The 19,641-nt window shown below is 44.9% G+C and overlaps 1 protein-coding gene across 1 annotated transcript in view; it reads right to left on the minus strand.

Annotated features, from left to right (window-relative positions):
- Positions 1 to 15,362, minus strand: part of LOC120999141 (intestinal-type alkaline phosphatase-like) — a 94,990-nt gene extending 79,628 nt beyond the window's left edge. Inside the window, exons 1-2 of the mRNA XM_040430014.1 lie at positions 15,176 to 15,362; positions 11,123 to 11,238 (exon numbers count right to left, since the gene is read on the minus strand). Of these exons, the coding sequence (XP_040285948.1) occupies positions 11,123 to 11,238; positions 15,176 to 15,362 (303 nt within the window). The remainder of the gene's footprint in view (positions 1 to 11,122; positions 11,239 to 15,175) is intronic.
- Positions 15,363 to 19,641: the final 4,279 nt, after the last annotated feature.

A 19,641-nucleotide genomic window follows, 5' to 3' on the forward strand; every position in this document is an offset into this window, starting at 1 on the left:
TTGGGTAAAAAAAAAAAATGGTTTGGGTAAAAGTTATAGCGTTTACAAACTATAAATACAGCATTGGTCTATCGAGACCTAGAATCCCTGTAGGGGTCCCTAACTAATGTTAAAATTTTTTGCTTTATTAATTAATTGTTTGAAAACACACACTACAAAAAAGAAATAATTGTTAAAATTGTCAGTGTCACAGTGTGATATGGGATTGTGTCGGAGTGGTGTGATAACCTTCACAGGGTGTGATTACATTCACAGTAATTTGATAGAATCCCTTTATAGGGTGTACATCATCCCACCATTTGATGTAGGATGGTATTAACACTGGCAGTTATTAGGCGGATTTCTGACAGTGGATCGCTGCGGAGCACTGGTGAAGATATCTCTCCTGCCAAGAATCTCTGCTAAATGGTCCCTGTGATCAAGGTTACCATGCAGCTAACATTGTTGCTGTTCTTATGTTTGTAGCTATTTGTCTGACCCGCAGGGCTATCAATAGTCACCAGTCTCCCTTGCCACTGTCTCCCTCCTCTCTCACTCTGCTCAAACTGCACTACGTCCTCTATTGCTGTCTCATAGAGGTATCAGTTACCGCTGTAATCAATATTCCTATATCCTCACACTCTCTCCTTATGTGCTCAGCTACTGTCTGCAGCGTATTGGTAGCAGTTTCCCTTTCACTGTTCACTGTTTAAAAGTCGCTCTATACCACCCCTCCCGACAAGTTTCGCCACAGACTGTGGCTTCGTCAGGGGATGCGGGGTATATGAGCGCGCGCGCTTCATAAGACCTTCTTTTGTACTTTTACAGATCCCGCCCAACTGACAGGTGGGCGGGATCTGTAAAAGTACAAAAGAAGGTCTTATGCGGGTCAGACAAATAGCTACAAACATAAGAACAGCAACAATGTTAGTTGCATGGTAACCTTGATCACAGGGACCATTTAGCAGAGATTCTTGGCAGGAGAGATATCTTCACCAGTGCTCCGCAACGATCCACTGTCAGAAATCTGCCTAATAACTGCCAGTGTTAATACCATCCTACATCAAATGGTGGGATGAGGTACACCCTATAAAGGGATTCTATCAAATTACTGTGAATGTAATCACACCCTGTGAAGGTTATCACACCACTCCGACACAATCCCATATCACACTGTGACACTGACAATTTTAACAATTATTTCTTTTTTGTAGTGTGGGTTTTCAAACAATTAATTAATAAAGCAAAACATTTTAACATTAGTTAGGGACCCCTACAGGGATTCTAGGTCTCGATAGACAAATGCTGTATTTATATAAATATCCCGAGGGTCTCTAAAAGGGACTTTGATTAAATATGTTTACAAACTATGGTACAAAAATGTGAATTTCCGCTTTTTGAAGCAGCTCTGACTTTCTGAGCACCTGTCATGTTTCCTGAGGTTCTACAATGCCCAGACAGTACAAACACCCCACAAATGACCCCATTTCGGAAAGTAGACACCCTAAGGTATTTGCTGATGGGCATAGTGAGTTCATAGAACTTTTTATTTTTTGTCACAAGTTAGCGGAAAATGATGATTTTTATTTTATTTTATTTTTTTCTTACAAAGTCTCATATTCCACTAACTTGTGACAAAAAATAAAAACTTCTATGAACTCACTATGCCCATCAGCGAATACCTTGGGGTGTCTTCTTTCCAAAATGGGGTCACTTGTGGGGTAGTTATACTGCCCTGGCATTCTAGGGGCCCAAATGTGTGGCAAGTAGTTTGAAATCAAAATCTGTAAAAAATGGCCAGTGAAATCCGAAAGGTGCTCTTTGGAATGTGGGCCCCTTTGCCCACATAGGCTGCAAAAAAGTGTCACACATGTGGTATCTCCGTACTCAGGAGAAGTTGGGCAATGTGTTTTGGGGTGTCATTTTACATATACCCATGCTGGGTGAGAGAAATATCTTGGCAAAAGACAACTTTTACCATTTTTTTATACAAAGTTGGCATTTGACCAAGATATTTATCTCACCCAGCATGGGTATATGTAAAATGACACCCCAAAACACATTGCCCAACTTCTCCTGAGTACGGAGATACCACATGTGTGACACTTTTTTGCAGCCTAGGTGGGCAAAGGTGCCCACATTCCAAAGAGCACCTTTCGGATTTCACCGGCCATTTTTTACACATTTTGATTTCAAACTACTTACCACACATTTGGGCCCCTAGAATGCCAGGGCAGTATAACTACCCCACAAGTGACCCCATTTTGGAAAGAAGACACCCCAAGGTATTCCGTGAGGGGCATGGCGAGTTCCTAGAATTTTTTATTTTTTGTCACAAGTTAGCGGAAAATGATGATTTTTTTTTATTTTATTTTTTATTACAAAGTCTCATTTTCCACTAACTTGTGACAAAAAATAAAAACTTCCATGAACTCACTATGCCCATCAGCGAATACCTTGGGGTGTCTTCTTTCCAAAATGGGGTCACTTGTGGGGTAGTTTTACTGCCCTGGGATTCTAGGGGCCCTAATGTGTGGTAAGTAGTTTGAAATCAAAATCTGTAAAAAATGGCCGGTGAAATCCGAAAGGTGCTCTTTGGAATGTGGGCACCTTTGCCCACCTAGGCTGCAAAAAAGTGTCACACATCTGGTATCCCCGTACTCAGGAGAAGTTGGGCAATGTGTTTTGGGGTGTCATTTTACATATACCCATGCTGGGTGAGATAAATATCTCGGTCAAATGCCAACTTTGTATAAAAAAAATGGGAAAAGTTGTCTTTTGTCAAGATATTTCTCTCACCCAGCATGGGTATATGTAAAAAGACACCCTAAAACACATTGCCCAACTTCTCCTGAGTACGGGGATACCAGATGTGTGACACTTTTTTGCAGCCTAGGTGAACAAAGGGGCCCACATTCCAAAGAGCACCTTTCGGATTTCACAGGCCATTTTTAGTAAGGCTTTTGACACTGTCCCACATAGAAGACTTATCAATAAACTGCAGTCATTGAGCATGGACTCCCATATTGTTGAGTGGATTAGGCAGTGGCTGAGTGACAGACAACAGAGGGTTGTAGTCAATGGAGAACATTCAAAACAAGGTCATGTTACCAGTGGGGTTCCACAGGGATCTGTACTGGGACCAATTTTGTTTAATATCTTCATAAGTGATATTGCAAAAGGCCTCGATGGGAAGGTGTGTCTTTTTGCTGATGACACAAAGATATGTAACAGGGTTGATGTTCCTGGAGGGAAACGCCAAATGGAAAAGGATTTAGGAAAACTAGAAGAATGGTCAGAACTCTGGCAACTGAAATTTAATGTGGATAAGTGCAAGATAATGCACCTGGGGCGTAAAAACCCAAGGGCAGAATATAGAATATTTGACACAGTCCTGACCTCAGTATCTGAGGAAAGGGATTTAGGAGTAATTATTTCAGAAGACTTAAAGGTGGGAAGACAATGTAATAGGGCAGCACGAAATGCCAGCAGAATGCTTGGATGTATAGGGAGAGGTATAAGCAGTAGAAAGAGTGAAGTGCTTATGCCGCTGTACAGAACACTGGTGAGACCTCACTTGGAGTATTGTGCGCAGTACTGGAGGCCATATCTCCAGAAGGATATAGATACTCTAGAGAGAGTTCAGAGAAGAGCTACTAATCTAGTACATGGATTGCAGGATAAAACTTACCAGGAAAGGTTAAAGGACCTTAACATGTATAGCTTGGAAGAAAGAAGAGACAGAGGGGATATGATAGAAACTTTTAAATACATAAAGGGAATCAACTCGGTAAAGGAGGAGAGCATATTTAAAAGAAGAAAAACTACCACAAGAGGACACAGTTTTAAATTAGAGGGGCAAAGGTTTAAAAGTAATATAAGGAAGTATTACTTTACTGAGAGAGTAGTGGATGCATGGAATAGCCTTCCTGCAGAAGTGGTAGCTGCAAATACAGTGAAGGGGTTTAAGCGTGCATAGGATAGGCATATGGCTATCCTTCATATAAGATAGGGCCAGGGGCTATCCATAGTATTCATATATATTTGGCAGACTAGATGGGCCAAATGGTTCTTATCTGCCGACACATTCTATGTTTCTATGTTTCTATTTTTTACAGATTTTGATTTCAAACCACTTCTCACGCATTCGGCCCCTAAAATGCCAGGGCAGTATAACTACCCCACAAGTGACCCCATTTTGGAAAGAAGACACCCCAAGGTATTCCGTGAGGGGCATGGCGAGTTCCTAGACTTTTTTATTTTTTGTCAAAAGTTAGCGGAAAATGATGATTTTTTTTATTTATTTTTTCCTTACAAAGTCTCATATTTCACTAACTTGTGACAAAAAATAAAAACTTCCATGAACTCACTATGCCCATCACGAAATACCTTGGGGTGTCTTCTTTCCAAAATGGGGTCACTTGTGGGGTAGTTATACTGCCCTGGCATTTTAGGGGCCGAATGCGTGAGAAGTGGTTTGAAATCAAAATCTGTAAAAAATGGCCGGTGAAATCCGAAAGGTGCTCTTTGGAATGTGGGCCCCTTTGCCCACCTAGGCTGCAAAAAAGTATCACACATCTGGTATCCCCGTACTCAGGAAAAGTTGGGCAATGTGTTTTGGGGTGTCATTTTACATATACCCATGCTCGGTGAGATAAATATCTCGGTCAAATGCCAACTTTGTATAAAAAAAATGGGAAAAGTTGTCTTTTGCCAAGAAGTGGTTTGAAATCAAAATCTGTAAAAAATGGCCGGTGAAATCCGAAAGGTGCTCTTTGGAATGTGGGCCCCTTTGCCCACCTAGGCTGCAAAAAAGTGTCACACATCTGGTATCCCCGTACTCAGGAGAAGTGGGGCAATGGGTTTTGGGGTGTCTTTTTACATATACCCATGCTGGGTGAGAGAAATATCTTGGCAAAAGACAACTTTCCCCATTTTTTTTATACAAAGTTGCCATTTGACCGAGATATTTATCTCACCCAGCATGGGTATATGTAAAATGACAATTTTTTGCAGCCTAGGTGGGCAAAGGGGCCCACATTCCAAAGAGCACCTTTCGGATTTCACAGGGCATTTTTTACACATTTTGATTTCAAACTACTTCTCACACATTAGGGCCCCTAGAATGCCAGGGCAGTATAACTACCCCACAAGTGACCCCATTTTGGAAAGAAGACACCCCAAGGTATTCAATGAGGGGCATGGCGAGTTCATAGAAATTATTTTTTTTGGCACAAGTTAGCGAAAATTGATTATTTTTTTTTTTCTCACAAAGTCTCCCTTTCCGCTAACTTGGGACAAAAATTTCAATCTTTCATGGACTCAATATGCCCCTCACGGAATACCTTGGGGTGTCATCTTTCCGAAATGGGGTCACATGTGGGGTATCTATACTGCCCTGGCATTCTAGGGGCCCTAAAGCGTGAGAAGAAGTCTGGAATATAAATGTCTAAAAATTTTTACGCATTTGGATTCCGTGAGGGGTATGGTGAGTTCATGTGAGATTTTATTTTTTGACACAAGTTAGTGGACTATGAGACTTTGTAAGAAAAAAAAAAATTATTTCCGCTAACTTGGGCCAAAAAAATGTCTGAATGCAGCCTTACAGGGGGGTGATCAATGACAGGGGGGTGATCAATGACAGGGGGGGGATCAGGGAGTCTATATGGGGTGATCACCCCCCTGTCATTGATCACCCCCTTATAAGGGTCCATTCAGATGTCCGTATGTGTTTTGCGGATCCGATCCATGTATCAGTGGATCCGTAAAAATCATACGGACATCTGAATGCAGCCTTACAGGGGGGTGATCAATGACAGGGGGGTGATCAATGACAGGGGGGTGATCAATGACAGGGGGGTGATCAGGGAGTCTATATGGGGTGATCACCCCCCTGTCATTGATCACCCCCTTATAAGGCTCCATTCAGATGTCCGTATGCGTTTTGCGGATCCGATCCATGTATCAGTGGATCCGTAAAAAATCATACGGACATCTGAATGCAGCCTTACAGGGGGGTGATCAATGACAGGGGGGTGATCAATGACAGGGGGGTGATCAATGACAGGGGGGTGATCAGGGAGTCTATATGGGGTGATCACCCCCGTCATTGATCACTCCCCTGTAAGGCTGCATTCAGATGTCCGTATGCGTTTTGCGGATCCGATCCATGTATCAGTGGATCTGTAAAACTCATACGGACATCTGAATGCAGCCTTACAGGGGGGTGATCAATGACAGGGGGGTGATCAGGGAGTCTATATGGGGTGATCACCCCCGTCATTGATCTCCCCCCTGTAAGGCTGCATTCAGATGTCCGTATGCGTTTTGCGGATCCGATCCATGTATCAGTGGATCCGTAAAAATCATACGGACGTCTGAATGGAGCCTTACAGGGGGGTGATCAATGACAGGGGGGTGATCAATGACAGGGGGGTGATCAATGACAGGGGGGTGATCAGGGAGTCTATATGGGGTGATCAGGGGTGATCAGGGGTTAATAAGGGGTTAATAAGTGACGGGGGGTGTAGTGTAGTGTGGTGCTTGGTGCTACTTATTACTGAGCTACCTGTGTCCTCTGGTGGTCGATCCAAACAAAAGGGACCACCAGAGGACCAGGTAGCAGGTATATTAGACGCTGTTATCAAAACAGCGTCTAATATACCTGTTAGGGGTTAAAAAAATCGCATCTCCAGCCTGCCAGCGAACGATCGCCGCTGGCAGGCTGGAGATCCACTCTCTTACCTTCCGATCCTGTGAACGCGCGCGCCTGTGTGCGCGCGTTCACAGGAAATCTCGCGTCTCGCGAGATGACGCACGGATGCGTCCAGGAGGAATGAATCAACCACCTTCCGGACGCATCCGTGTGTTAGGCGGTCGGGAGGTGGTTAACACGGGCGTCCCGTGTGAGGGCCGGACAAATGCGGGTGCGTTGCGGGAAAATGCGCAATTTTTCCGCGCGAGTGCAAAGTGCGTTTTGCACGTGCGTGAGAAAAATCGGCATGCTTGGTATCCGAACCCAGACTTCTTCACAGAAGTTCAGGTTAGGTGTTGTGTAGATTTTATTGTTTTCCCTTATAACATGGTTATAAGGGAAAATAATACCATTCTTAATACAGTAAATTAGGGATGGGGGAGTTAAAAAAACAACAACTCACCTTATCCACTTGTTCGCGCAGCCCGGCTTGTCTTCTTTCTTCTTTTTTGAGGACCTGAGAGGAAAAGGACCTTTGGTGACGTCACCAAAGGTCCTTTTCCTCCCAGGTCCTCAAAGAAGAAGAAAGAAGAGAAGCCGGGCTGCGCGAACAAGTGGATAAGGTGAGTTTAATCATTTATTTTTATTTTTTAACTCCTCCATCCCTAATTTACTTTGCATTCTGTATTAAGAATGCTAGTATTTTCCCTTATAACTATGTCATAAGGGAAAATAATAAAGATCTGGTCCCCATCCCAATCGTCTCCTAGCAACCATGCGTGAAAATCGCACCGCATCCGCACTTGCTTGCGGATGCTTGCGATTTTCACACAGCTCCATTCACTTCTATGGGGCCTGCGTTGCGTGAAAAACGCACAATATAGAGCTGCGATTTTCACTCAACGCACAAGTGATGCGTGAAAATCACAGCTGATGTGCATAGCCTCATTGGAGTGAATGGGTCCGGATTCAGTGTGGGTGCAATGCGCTCACCTCGCCCATGTTAAAGGGGCCTTAGATGTTTGGATGGGTGCAAGGCAGGGAATGTGGGGTACAATGGCCAGTGCATGGCATAGGAAACAGGAAATCAGGCCAGAGTTAGAAGAATAAATGTTTTTCTTTGCTATAGTGCAAAATAGGAGAAGTAGTACATCCAACCATAGAAAACACAGTTCCAACTCTTCAGGGTGCAAGTCACTCCCAGATAGTAGCATATGGGTAATGGCAATGATAGTTAGGCCCTCTTCCCTTTCTAGCTTCCTAAAGTCTCTCTCAAAGGAATATATGGCAGGCAATATTACTCTGGCAATGGTGGCTATAATGTCCACTGGATACAGGGTCTTGATGGAACATCTGGCCAGGATGTGTCCAAGGGTAAAGGGTGTCCTAACAGATTACCTTACTGACTCGGTAAGATTCCAAGTTCTTCTTTTATCTCTCTTTTTCTTTCTGTCTCTTTATGTAGATCTTACAGAGATCTGTCAGTCTGTGGAACTTGTGGCCCAGTTCAAGGACTTTGTTTCCTTTCCTTCTGAAACTTCAGTTTAGACTCTCTCTTAGGGTCCATTCACACGTCCGTAATTTGGGTCCGCATCCGTTCCGTGCGGACCCATTCACTTTCAATGGGGCTGGAACGGATGCGGATCCGCATTTCCGGGATCCCAATTCTGTACCCGAAAAAAATAGAGAATGTCCTATTCTTGTCCGCAATTGCGGACCAGAAAAGGCATTTTCTATTATAGTGTTGGCGATGTGCGGTTCGCAAATTGCGGATCGCACATTGCCGGTGTCTGTGTTTTGCAGATCTGCAAAACACTAACGGACGTGTGAATGGACCCTAAACGTTAAGGGTGGGGCCAGCCCAAATCTAGCCTCCTACAAGGGTTGAGCCAGGGTGATTAACCCTGAGTTTGCCATCCATACAGACTATACTGGTGCAATACATAACATAGTATTCGATGCATTACATAACACTAGGAATACTGTTTGTAGATACCCCCAGCTCTGTGCCTCACATAGATCCAAAGACCTCCACATCCATTGCTCCAGCTGTTCTGCTAGATTAATTTACAGGCAGGCAGCTCGGGGGCATGCCCTTTCTCAGGCAGTGTGTCCATTCTGCATGCCTGCCGGACAAAAAACATTGCATGCAGCAATTTTTGTCTAGCCGAACCTCAGCTGATATGCTGGGGAGAGCCCGGATCCCACCACATTGCATTTTATTCAATGGGATCCAGGGGGCATGTGGTGCTATCAAGCTATGCTGGATCTGGAGAACTCCAGCAAGCTTTTCTCTGCCGAAACAGCCTGTCCGATTTCTTTGATACATGTGTGAAAGTAGCCAAAAGGTGGTTTCACACATGACTTTTTTGGGAAAAAACACCATGGCTGTTTTTGTTCATTTGTCTTTTTTTTTTTTTTTTTATGCAAAGCAAGGAGTGGATCAATCAGGATGAGAACGTATAAGTCCTTCATTCATAGTTCCCATTCCTTTTTGAATTTATTCTGGTTTTGGCGCATAAAAAACTGCAACAAAAACTGTAATTTTTTTTTCAAAAAAAGGTATGCATGAAACCACCCTAAATGCGGTTTAACTCTACTCTACTCATGTTGCTCTGGAGGCATAGTTCTTATGGTTATTATGGCAACAGACGCTTAAAGGCGATGTATACCTTTGGAGTCAATTATTTGCCTGCCGGATCCGGCAATCTGCATGCAAACGGACAGCATTTGTAGATGGATTCCGGATGCGGATCCGTCTAACAAATGAATTGCACGAACGGATCCGTCTGTTTGTTTGTCATGCGGACAAACGGATCCGTTTCTTTTTCACATTTTTAAAGGTCTGTGCATGCGCAGAGCAGAAGGATGGATCCAGCATTAAAGGTATTTTTAATACCGGGTCCGGCACTAATACATTTCAATATATAATTAAGGCCAGAAACGGCATTCTGGCAACTGATCCAGAATTTTGGACGGAGATAAAACCGCAGCATGCTGCGGTATTATCTCCGTCCAGAAAAGTCAAAAAGACTGAACTGAAGACATCCTGATGCATCCTGAACGGATTGCGCTCCATTCAGAATACATGGAGATAAAACTGATCAGTTCTTTTCCGGTATAGAGCCCCTAGGACGGAACTCTATGCCGGAAAAGAAAAACGCAAGTGTGAAAGTACCCTAAGGCCTCTTTCACACGACCGTATGGCTTTTTCAGTGTTTTGCAGTCTGTTTTTCACGGATCCGTTGTTTCATTTTTTGTTTCCGTTTCTTTTCCGTTTTTCGTATGGCATATACAGTATACAGTAATTAAATGGAAAAAATTGGGCTGGGCATAACATTTTCAATAGATTGTTCCGCAAAAATGGAATGGATACGGAAGATATACAGATCCATTTCCGTATGTGTTCAGTTTTTTTTGCTGACCCATTGACTTGAATGGAGCCACAGAACATGATTTGCGGGCAATAATAGGACATGTTCTATCTTTCAACGGAACGGAAAAACGGAAATACAGAAACTGAATGCAAACAGAGTACATTCCGTGTTTTTTGCGGAACCATTGAAATGAATAGTTCCGTATACGGAACACAAAAACCAGCCAATAAACGGGGAAAAAAACGTAGTGTGAAAGAGGCCTAACTGTGTGACTGGTACTTTCACTTTCATTGTCATCTAATTACCCTAATTTCTAAACTACTGAGAGGTCATAAACACTTATTCCACATTCTTATCTGTAAGATAAGAACTGAGCTATGAGTGTTTATAATGTCAGAGAGCAGAGATAAGAAGTCCGTCTTCTCCTCAGATGATGGCAAGGACAAAAAAATCCACAGGCAGCTAGTAGAGCATGTCAGCTCTGTACAGAAAAAGGGATTCCATATTGTTAATAAAGACAAATTGAAAAAATGATTTTTAGCTCATAATTTGTATAATGCATTAATAAAAATAAATTGCTCCTAAAGGTGTACATAGCCTTTGGCCTCTTGCACACGAACGTGTGCTGCCTGTGCCCGTGCTGCAGGCCGGAAATTGCGGTCCGCAATGCACGGGCACCGACTGTTCCGCAAAAAGATAGGACAAGTTCTATCTTTTTGCGGAACGGAAGCACGGAATGGAACCCCACGAGAGCACTCTGTAGTGGTTCTGTTCCGTTCTGTTCCGCACCACATCTCTGGATTTGTGGACCCATTCAAGTGAATGGGTCCGCATCCTTAATGAAGATTGCACGCGGCCAGTGTCCCGTGTATTGCGGACCCGCCGTATGCGGGCCCCAATACGGCCATGGAGGACACACGGTCGTGTGCAAGAGGCCTTTAACTAAAGTTATACTAGTGACAATGGTTTCACTTAAATTTACCAACTAAATGTAATTATCTACATGATGTGCATATAAAATGAATTCAGATGATAATAATATAATTTTAAATTAACATTGGCACTAGAAAACCTTGGATAAGCCGACGTAAGGAAAAGTATCCATTGTCAGTTCATTCTCCTCCCCCAGCTTCCCTTCAAGCTGACCACTTAATATTCGTGTTGCTGTAACTGTGGGAATCCCCATGCCTGTTCAGAGAGAAATAAAACACAATAATATGGTATGTTCCTAGTGGTTTTTGATTTCTATTTAAATTTAAATAATGACTTATGAAGTTTAATTAATAACAAACTAAATAATACTGACGTCAGCAAGGGGTTAATTAGTATATACGAACGCCATAGGGGAATTATCTCCTATTAAAGAGGTTTTCCCACAATACAAACGTATATATCCTGTTCCCAGGATAGGGGATAAATATCTGATTAATCGGGGTCGGACTGTGACTGCTCCATTCACTCTCTATAGGATCGACAGAAATAGCCAAGCACTGTAGTATATTACACATGCCACATTTCTTGATATCATTATCAAGCTCATCCCGTGAGCTGCCAGAAGGCCATAGGAAGGCCATTCAAATGGTGTATCTCACCCAGAGCAAGCTGGGTGAGAGCAAGAAAGCCTGGGAAAATAGGTTTATCCCACTGTCTGCAGCAGCTAGGCTGGTAATGAGGTTAATTAGCAGCCAGCTGAGGAGCTCGAATAAATCTGGGCTTAGCGCCTCAATCGGGGCTCTCCCAGTCTGGAAAGGAGCAGGCTGTGTCAAGGCCTGTGGGAGCCGGAACCCTCTTTGTGGGGGTAAGCACTGTGATGTGTTTTGGGGAGCTGGGTGGTAGACCCAGATCCCGATAGAGAGGGAAAAAAAACAGTTTAGTCAGTGGCCAGACGGCTGAGGATTTATGTTTTGGTTACTGTTTTTGTGTTGATGTGCTTAAAAATAAAAGCATCGTTTGGACTTCAACCTGGTGTCCGTGGCGAAGTCTGTGAGAATGAGCCCCGGATAAGAGACGATCCCTTACACCCTTCAGAAGTCCAGTCTCTAAACATGGCGCCCACACGCCCGTGCAGTGGGTACCATAGCCGCCAGGTTTCTGAAATTTTAAATAGCAGACACCCGCGGCACATGTATGCGATCAGCCATAAGACGTGCTTCTGCTCCGGTAACAGCATTCCCCGGCTGAGATTGTGGAACCTGTAAGGCCCCTTTCACACGGGCGAGTATTCCGCGCGGATGCGATGCGTGAGTTGAACGCATTGCACCCGCACTGAATACCGACCCATTAATTTCTATGGGGCTGTTCACATGAGCCGTGATTTTCACGCATCACTTGTGCGTTGCATGAAAATCGCAGCATGCTCTATATTCTGTGTTTTTCAAGGGGTTGCGTGAAAATCGCAAGCATCCGCAAGCAAGTGCGGATGCAGTGCGATTTTCACGCATGGTTGCTAGGAGATGATCGGGATGGAGACCCGATCATTATTATTTTCCCTTATAACATCGTTATAAGTGAAAATAATAGCATTCTGAATACAGAATGCATAGTAAAATAGCGCTGGAGGGGTTAAAAAATATATAAATAATTTAACTCACCTTAATCCACTTGCTGGCGCTGCCATGGTGATGGGTCATGTGATGGATCATGTGATGACCGGAGTGACGTCACCACAGATCCTGGAATGAATGCTCACCACAGGTCCTGTTCAGCAAAGAAGGAGACAGACGAGATGCCGGCAGCGCCAGCAAGTGGATTAAGGTGAGTTAAATTATTTTTTATTTTATTTTTAACCCCTCCAGTGCTATTTTACTATGCATTCTGTATTCAGAATGCTATTATTTTCCCTTATAACCATGTTATAAGGGAAAATAATACAATCTACAGAACACCGATCCCAAGCCCGAACTTCTGTGAAGAAGTTCGGGTTTGGGTACCAAACATGCATGATTTTTCTCACGCGAGTGCAAAATGCATTACAATGTTTTGCACTCGCGCGGAAAAATCGCGGGTGTTCCCGTAACGCACCCGCACCTTTTCCCGCAATGCCCGTCTGAAAGAGGCCTTACATTGATCTAATAGACAGAAGCCTCAAGCAGGCTTCAGAGTCTATTATATGAATATACCAATACAGGCAGCTAGGTGGCAGCACTGTTGAAAATGAAGGCCCCTTTCACACAAGTGAGTTTTCCGCGCGGGTGCAATGCGTGACGTGAACGCATAGCACCCGCACTGAATCCTGACCCATTCATTTCAATGGGTCTGCGTACATGAGCATTTTTTCACGCATTAGTTCTGTATTGCGTGAAAAACGCAGCATGTTCTATATTCTGCGTTTTTCACGCAGCCCTGGCCCCATAGAAGTGAATGGGACTTAAGTGAAAAACGCATTGCATCCGCGGATGCAATGCGCTTTTCACTGATGGTTGCTAAGAGATGTTGTTTGTAAATCTTCAGTTTTTTATCACGCTCGTGAAAAACGCATCAAAACGCATTGCACCCGCGCAGAAAAAACTGAACAACTGAAGTACCAACAATACTGCCACCCTATCCCGTAGTTTCTAAAATGTGGCCACTTTTTTGGAGTTTCTACACTAGGGGTGCATCAGGGGGGCTTCAAATGGGACATGGTGTAAAAAAAAAACAGTCCAGCAAAATCTGCCTTACAAAAACCGTATGGCATTCCTTTCCTTCTGCACCCTGCTGTGTGCCTGTACAGCTGTTTACGACCACATATGGGGTGTTTCTGTAAACTACAGAATCAGGGCCATAAAAATTGAGTTTGGTTTGGCTGTTAACCCTTGCTTTGTAACTGGAAAAAAATTATTAAAATGGAAAATCTGCCAAAAAAGTGAAATTTTGAAATTGGATCTCTATTTTCCATTAATTCTTGTTGAACACCTAAAGGGTTAACAAAGTTTGTAAAATCTGTTTTGAATATCTTGAGGGGTGTAGTTTATAGAATGTGGTCATTTTTGGGTGGTTTCTATTATGTAAGCCTCGCAAACTGACTTCAGACCTGAACTGGTCCCTAAAAATTGGGTTTTTGAAAATTTCTATAAAATTTCAAGATTTGCTTCTAAACTTCTAAGCCTTGTAACATCCCCAAAAAAAAAAATATCATTCCCAAAATGATCCAAACATGAAGTAGACATATGGGGAATGTAAAGTAATAACTATTTTTGGAGGTATTGCTATGTATTATAGAAGTAGAGAAATTGAAACTTGGAAATTTGCAATTTAAAAAAAAAATTGGTAAATTTGGTTATTTTTTTATAAATAAAAATGAATTTTTTGACTTCATTTACCAGTGTCATGAAGTACAATAGGTGACGAAAAAACAATCTCAGAATGGCCTGGATAAGTCAAAGCGTTTTAAAGTTATCAGCACTTAAAGTGACACTGGTCAGATTTGCAAAAAATGGCCTGGTCCTTAAGGTGAAATAGGGCTGGTCCTTAAGGGGTTAAAAAAAGTAAAAAAAAAGGTTTTATAAATATAAAAAATATATATATATGTTTAAATCTCCCCCCTTTTCCTTAAAATAAAAATACTTAACCAATAAAAAAAAAAACATCATGGGCATAGCTGCGTGCGACAATGCCCATACAATTAAAATATAACAATATTGGGCCTCTTGCGCACGACCATGTGCCCCCCCATGGCCATATTGCGGCTTGCATACGGCGGGTCCGTAATACACGGGACCCCGGCCGTGTTGCATTCCGCATCACGGATGCGGACCTATTAACTTGAATGGGTGCAAAAATCCGGAGATGTGGAACGGAAGCACGGAACGTAACTGTACTGACCTGGAGAATGAAGATAGCAGGTCAATTTTACCGCATAGTGTAAGGTGTAAAAAAAAATTATAAAAACCTTTGTCAGAATTACATTTTTCTCAATCCTACCCCATTTGAAATTTTTTCCTCTTCCCACTACATGGTATGCAACCGTAAATGGCTCCATTAGAAAGTACAACTCATAAGCCCTCATAAGGCAATGTGAACGGGAAAAAAAAAAAGTTAGGGCTATGGGAAGGTGGGGAGTGAAAAACGAAAATGCAAAAATGGAAAATCTCAGAGTCCTCTAAAAGGAAAGAGTCAATGTTTAATCAAGTCATAGTAATCTTACCATCTCCCAGGAAGAGAATTAAATTCCTGGCCCTGTGGTTAACTTGTTTCAATTTTTCAGCTTTCTTAATCACAGAAGCCATTTTATCATTCCAGAACTTTGGAGTTTTCTCTTCATCTGTAAGTAAAGACTGAGATCGTAATGACATTCTCAGGAAACTTTTATCCTCGCCTTCAAATTCTGACATATTTAAAGGGAGTCTGTCACCAGGGAATTCTGGTAAACCTGGCACTCTGTCTTGTAGGGCTAGCTCAGCTAAATGTAATAATATCGTTCTCTTATCTATCCCTTGCTTTATTCTGGAGAAATGTACTTTTAATTAATATCCAAATGAGCAGTTAAGTGTACCGATGGTGGGCTCAAGCCACCCTGTGCACCCTAGCTCCTCCACCTTCCTCTGCCAGCCCCTCTCTCTCCTTCTTGATTGATAGGGCTAGGTCCCTGCATAGTCAAGGCCCTGACAATGACGAAGGATTAAAAGTACTATTTCTCCAGGATGAAGCAACAAAAGGCATCATTACATACAGCTGAGCTAGCCCTACATTCCATTGTGTCTGAATTTCCTGTTGAAAGACCCCCTTTAAAATGTCAATTTAATCATCGAACCAACATAAAAACAATAAATAAACTGTTCACAATAAACTCCTTGTTCACATAAAATATAATTTAGGCTACATGCACACAACCTTATCCAATTTTCAGATACGGATACCTTCTTTGTGCAATCTGCATTTTTCTCTGCCCCATTAATAGCTATTGGCAATTTTTGTGTTGCGAGTGGTCAGGCTCCTGACCCAGAAACCATTGAGAAGGACATCAGTGATGTGCAGACAGTACTCGATGATAATGATGTAACTGATCGCACTTGGGAGCCGGGTGAATTAGGGGCTTCATCCCCATCGGGAGAAGAGGGTGGCAGCATGCCCGTGAAGCAGCGATGGAGCCAGCAAGTCACTAGCATGGCCGGGAGTCAGCAGGGTGGCAGCAGTGGGAGGTCAGGAGCCAAACATGGCCAGTGTAGACCACCCGCTTCGAAGGAGCCTACCTGCCCGGAAAGTAGTGGTCCAGGGGTTCACGGAAGCAGTAGCAGTCAGTCAGTGCGGAGTTTTCGGGGTAAAATCCCCTACTTGGCAGTTTGGCAGTTTTTTGTTAATCCGACGGAGGAGGTGAACATGGCCATTTGTAGAATCTGTGGGCAGAAGGTGAAGCATAGCCAGGGTGCCAATGTTGGCACCACGGCCCTGCGTCAACATATGCAGCGTCACCCTAAAGTGGCCTGGGAGAACCATAGCTTTGATATGGTGGTCCAGCCTGCCGCAGAAACCGCTGTGTCACCCAGTGGCAACCACCTGATTTTAGGCAGTCAAGGCTCCACCACCTCAGCCGAAGGGAGCTGTCTGTCATTCCCATCATCTGCTGGTCCTGATGCTCCTGCTCCTCCTCCTACTCCTCGTCAGTCATTCCGTCAGCAATCAATCACCGATGTGATTGCCAAGAGACAACAGTATGCGTGCACTCATCCAATGGTGCAGAAGCTGAATGTGCTCCTGGCCAAATTGCTGCCGCTGCCCTCCCTTTCCAAGTGGTGGACTCTGCACCTTTCAGAGAACTGATGGCTTGTGCCAAGCCGTCCCGAGCCGTCATTTCTTTGCCAAAAAGGCAGTACCAGCCCTGCACACGTATGTAGAATAGAAAGTGGGCCAGTCCTTGAGCCTGTCTGTGTCTGCCAAAGTGCATGGCAGCGCCGACGTGTGGAGCTGTAACTACGTTCAGGGACAATACATGTCCTTTACTGCCCACTGGATGAATGTGCACAGCCACACCAGCAACTTGGCCAGGTGACGCCGCTTCCGCCTCCACTTTCTCACGTCGTTGGTCCTGCGACAGTGTCCACCTCTGCCTCTTCATCCTCCACTGTGTACTCAGCCTCCACTGCAGGGACAATTCACAGTGCCCCTCCAGCATACCACATGTGCAGGGCATGGCGGTGTCACGCTGTTCTTCACCTCGTTTGCCTGGCAAACTGAGTCTAACAGGGGAGGAAATGCTCCCTGTCCTTCATCAAGAAATCAAATGCTGGCTTAAATCGGAACCATGGGGACCGACAATGGGAAGAACATGGTGTCGGTGCTGCGTCAAGGAGGGCTGAGGAATGCGCCCTGAATGGCATACGTGTTTAATCTGGTTGTCAAGCGGTTCCCGAAGTCTTACACCCATTGCAAGACATCCTAAAAATGGATAGGAAACTTTGCATGCACTTCAGCCACTCGTTCACCGCAAAGCACACCCTCCTTGAGTTGCAGCGGCAGAATGGAATTCCCCAACATAGGCTGAAATGCGACGTTTTCACCGTTGGAAGCACACCCTCTATATGTTGGACCGACTATACGAACAGAGAAAGGCCATAAAGGATTTCTTGATGATCCAAGCGGACAGGAGTACTCTCCTGTAACTTTGATGTCAGCCAGTGGCAGCTCATGCGTGACACCTGCCGATTGTTCAGGCCCTTTAAGGAGGCCACGTTATCAGTCGCCAGGACTACGGGACTAGTTGTCAGTCACCAGGACTACGGGATGAATGTCATTCCACTGCTTTATGTCCTGGAACAGATGCTGGTAAATCTGTCTGGTCAGGGGACTGGAGACGTGGCGTCTAGATCTCACGGCCTCATGAGCCTGTGGGGGCTGAACTGGAGGAGGAGGAGGACATTGGAGCACAAGCAATGTGTAGCGAAGTGGGTGGGTTTTATACACAGGTGACAGGAAAGGAGGAGCAGGAGCAGCCAGAGGAGCTACAGAGTGATGAGGAAGACTAGGCAGAGGACCCAGACACACCGAGGCAGTATACAGTGGAGATGGAGGCAGGCAGTCCCTCCGAGTCACTTGTACAAATGGCCCGATGCATGCTCACTTGCTTGCGTAGTCACAGCCGAACTGTCACCATTCAGCAGAAGGATGACTTCTGGCTCTCCACCTTGTTGGACCCTCGCTACCGGTCCAAAATGGGGGCCTTTTATACACACGCTGAGAGGGAGAACATGCTGACCTACTATAGAGGCATCCTATGTAGTCAGTTGGCTGCTGTCTATCTGCACCATCGTCCATTCTCTCGCAGGTCTGATCGGGGGGCCCTCTGTACTCACATTCATCTGCCATGGCTGCTGTGGCAGGGTGAGGGGCTAGGAGCAGTTCCAGCTCCGTCAACAGCAACTTGAGTCTAGAGTGGCTGATGAGCAGCTTTCTTCACCCGCCTAGTGAAGAAACTACTCACCAGCAGCAGCAGCTAAACCTGGAGCAGGACCTGAACCAGCAGGTGGTGACATACTTGGACAGCACCTTGCCACCCCACATTGAAGATCCGCTGGACTACTGAGCAGCCAAACTGGATTTGTGGCCGCAACTGGCAGAGTTTTCCCTGGAAAAGCTGTCCTGCCCGGCCAGTAGTGTGGCATCAGAGCGGTTGTTTAGTGCGGCGGAGTCCATAGTTACCCCAAGAAGAACTCTCCAAAATGTGGAGAGACTGACCTTTGTCAAGATGAATCAGGCGTGGATCAGCCAGGATTTCCACCCATCAATGCCCGATGTATCAGACTAGATCATCCATGGTGCCACACCAACACTTTGACAAAAGAGACCGGTTTCTTCTGGCTACCTTCCTCCGCTACTATTCTGATGCGGCCACCCACCTGATGCCACACATCTGATACCAAGTGCTCCTTTCACCCATCATCTTCAGCTGGTACTAGTATTGCCACCCACCTTCCCACTCTGTCACCTTGCCATTCTGTGGTCTCCTGATGCTGCTGCCACCTCCACACTGTCACCTTGCCACTCTGTGGTCTCCTGAGGCTGCTGCCACCTCCACACTGTCATATTGCCACTCTGTGATCTCCTGATGCTGCTGCCACCTCCACACTATGTCTCTTTGCCACTCTGTGGTCTCCTGAGGCTGCTGCCACCTTCACCGTATGTCACCTTGCCACTCTGTGGTCTCCTGATGCTGCTGCCACCTCCACATTATGTCACCTTGTAACTCTGTTGACTCCTGATGCTGCTGCTACCTCAACACTGTCACCTTGCCACTCTGGTTTCCTGATGCTGCTGCTGCCACCTCCACACTGTCACCTTGCCACTCTGTGGTCTCCTGATTCTGGCACCTCCACACTATTATTGTGCCACCCTGTGGCATGAGGCATCCTGTGCCACCCTGTGGCATGAGGCATCCTGATGCTTCTGGCGCCACCTCCATAGTCTGTCATTGTGCCACCCTGTGGCCTCATCCTGATGCTGCTGCTGCCGCAACCTCCACACACTGTCATTTGTGCCACTCTGTGGCTTCCTGATGCTGCCGCCACCTCCACACTGTCATTGTGCCACCCTGTGGCCTCCTCCTTATGCTGCTGCCACCTCCACACTCTGTCATTGTGCCACTCTGCGGCCTCCTAGAGCTTCTGCCACCTCCACACT

Source organism: Bufo bufo, chromosome 4 (assembly GCF_905171765.1).
Source record: "Bufo bufo chromosome 4, aBufBuf1.1, whole genome shotgun sequence".
Classification (NCBI taxonomy): Eukaryota; Metazoa; Chordata; class Amphibia; order Anura; family Bufonidae; genus Bufo; species Bufo bufo.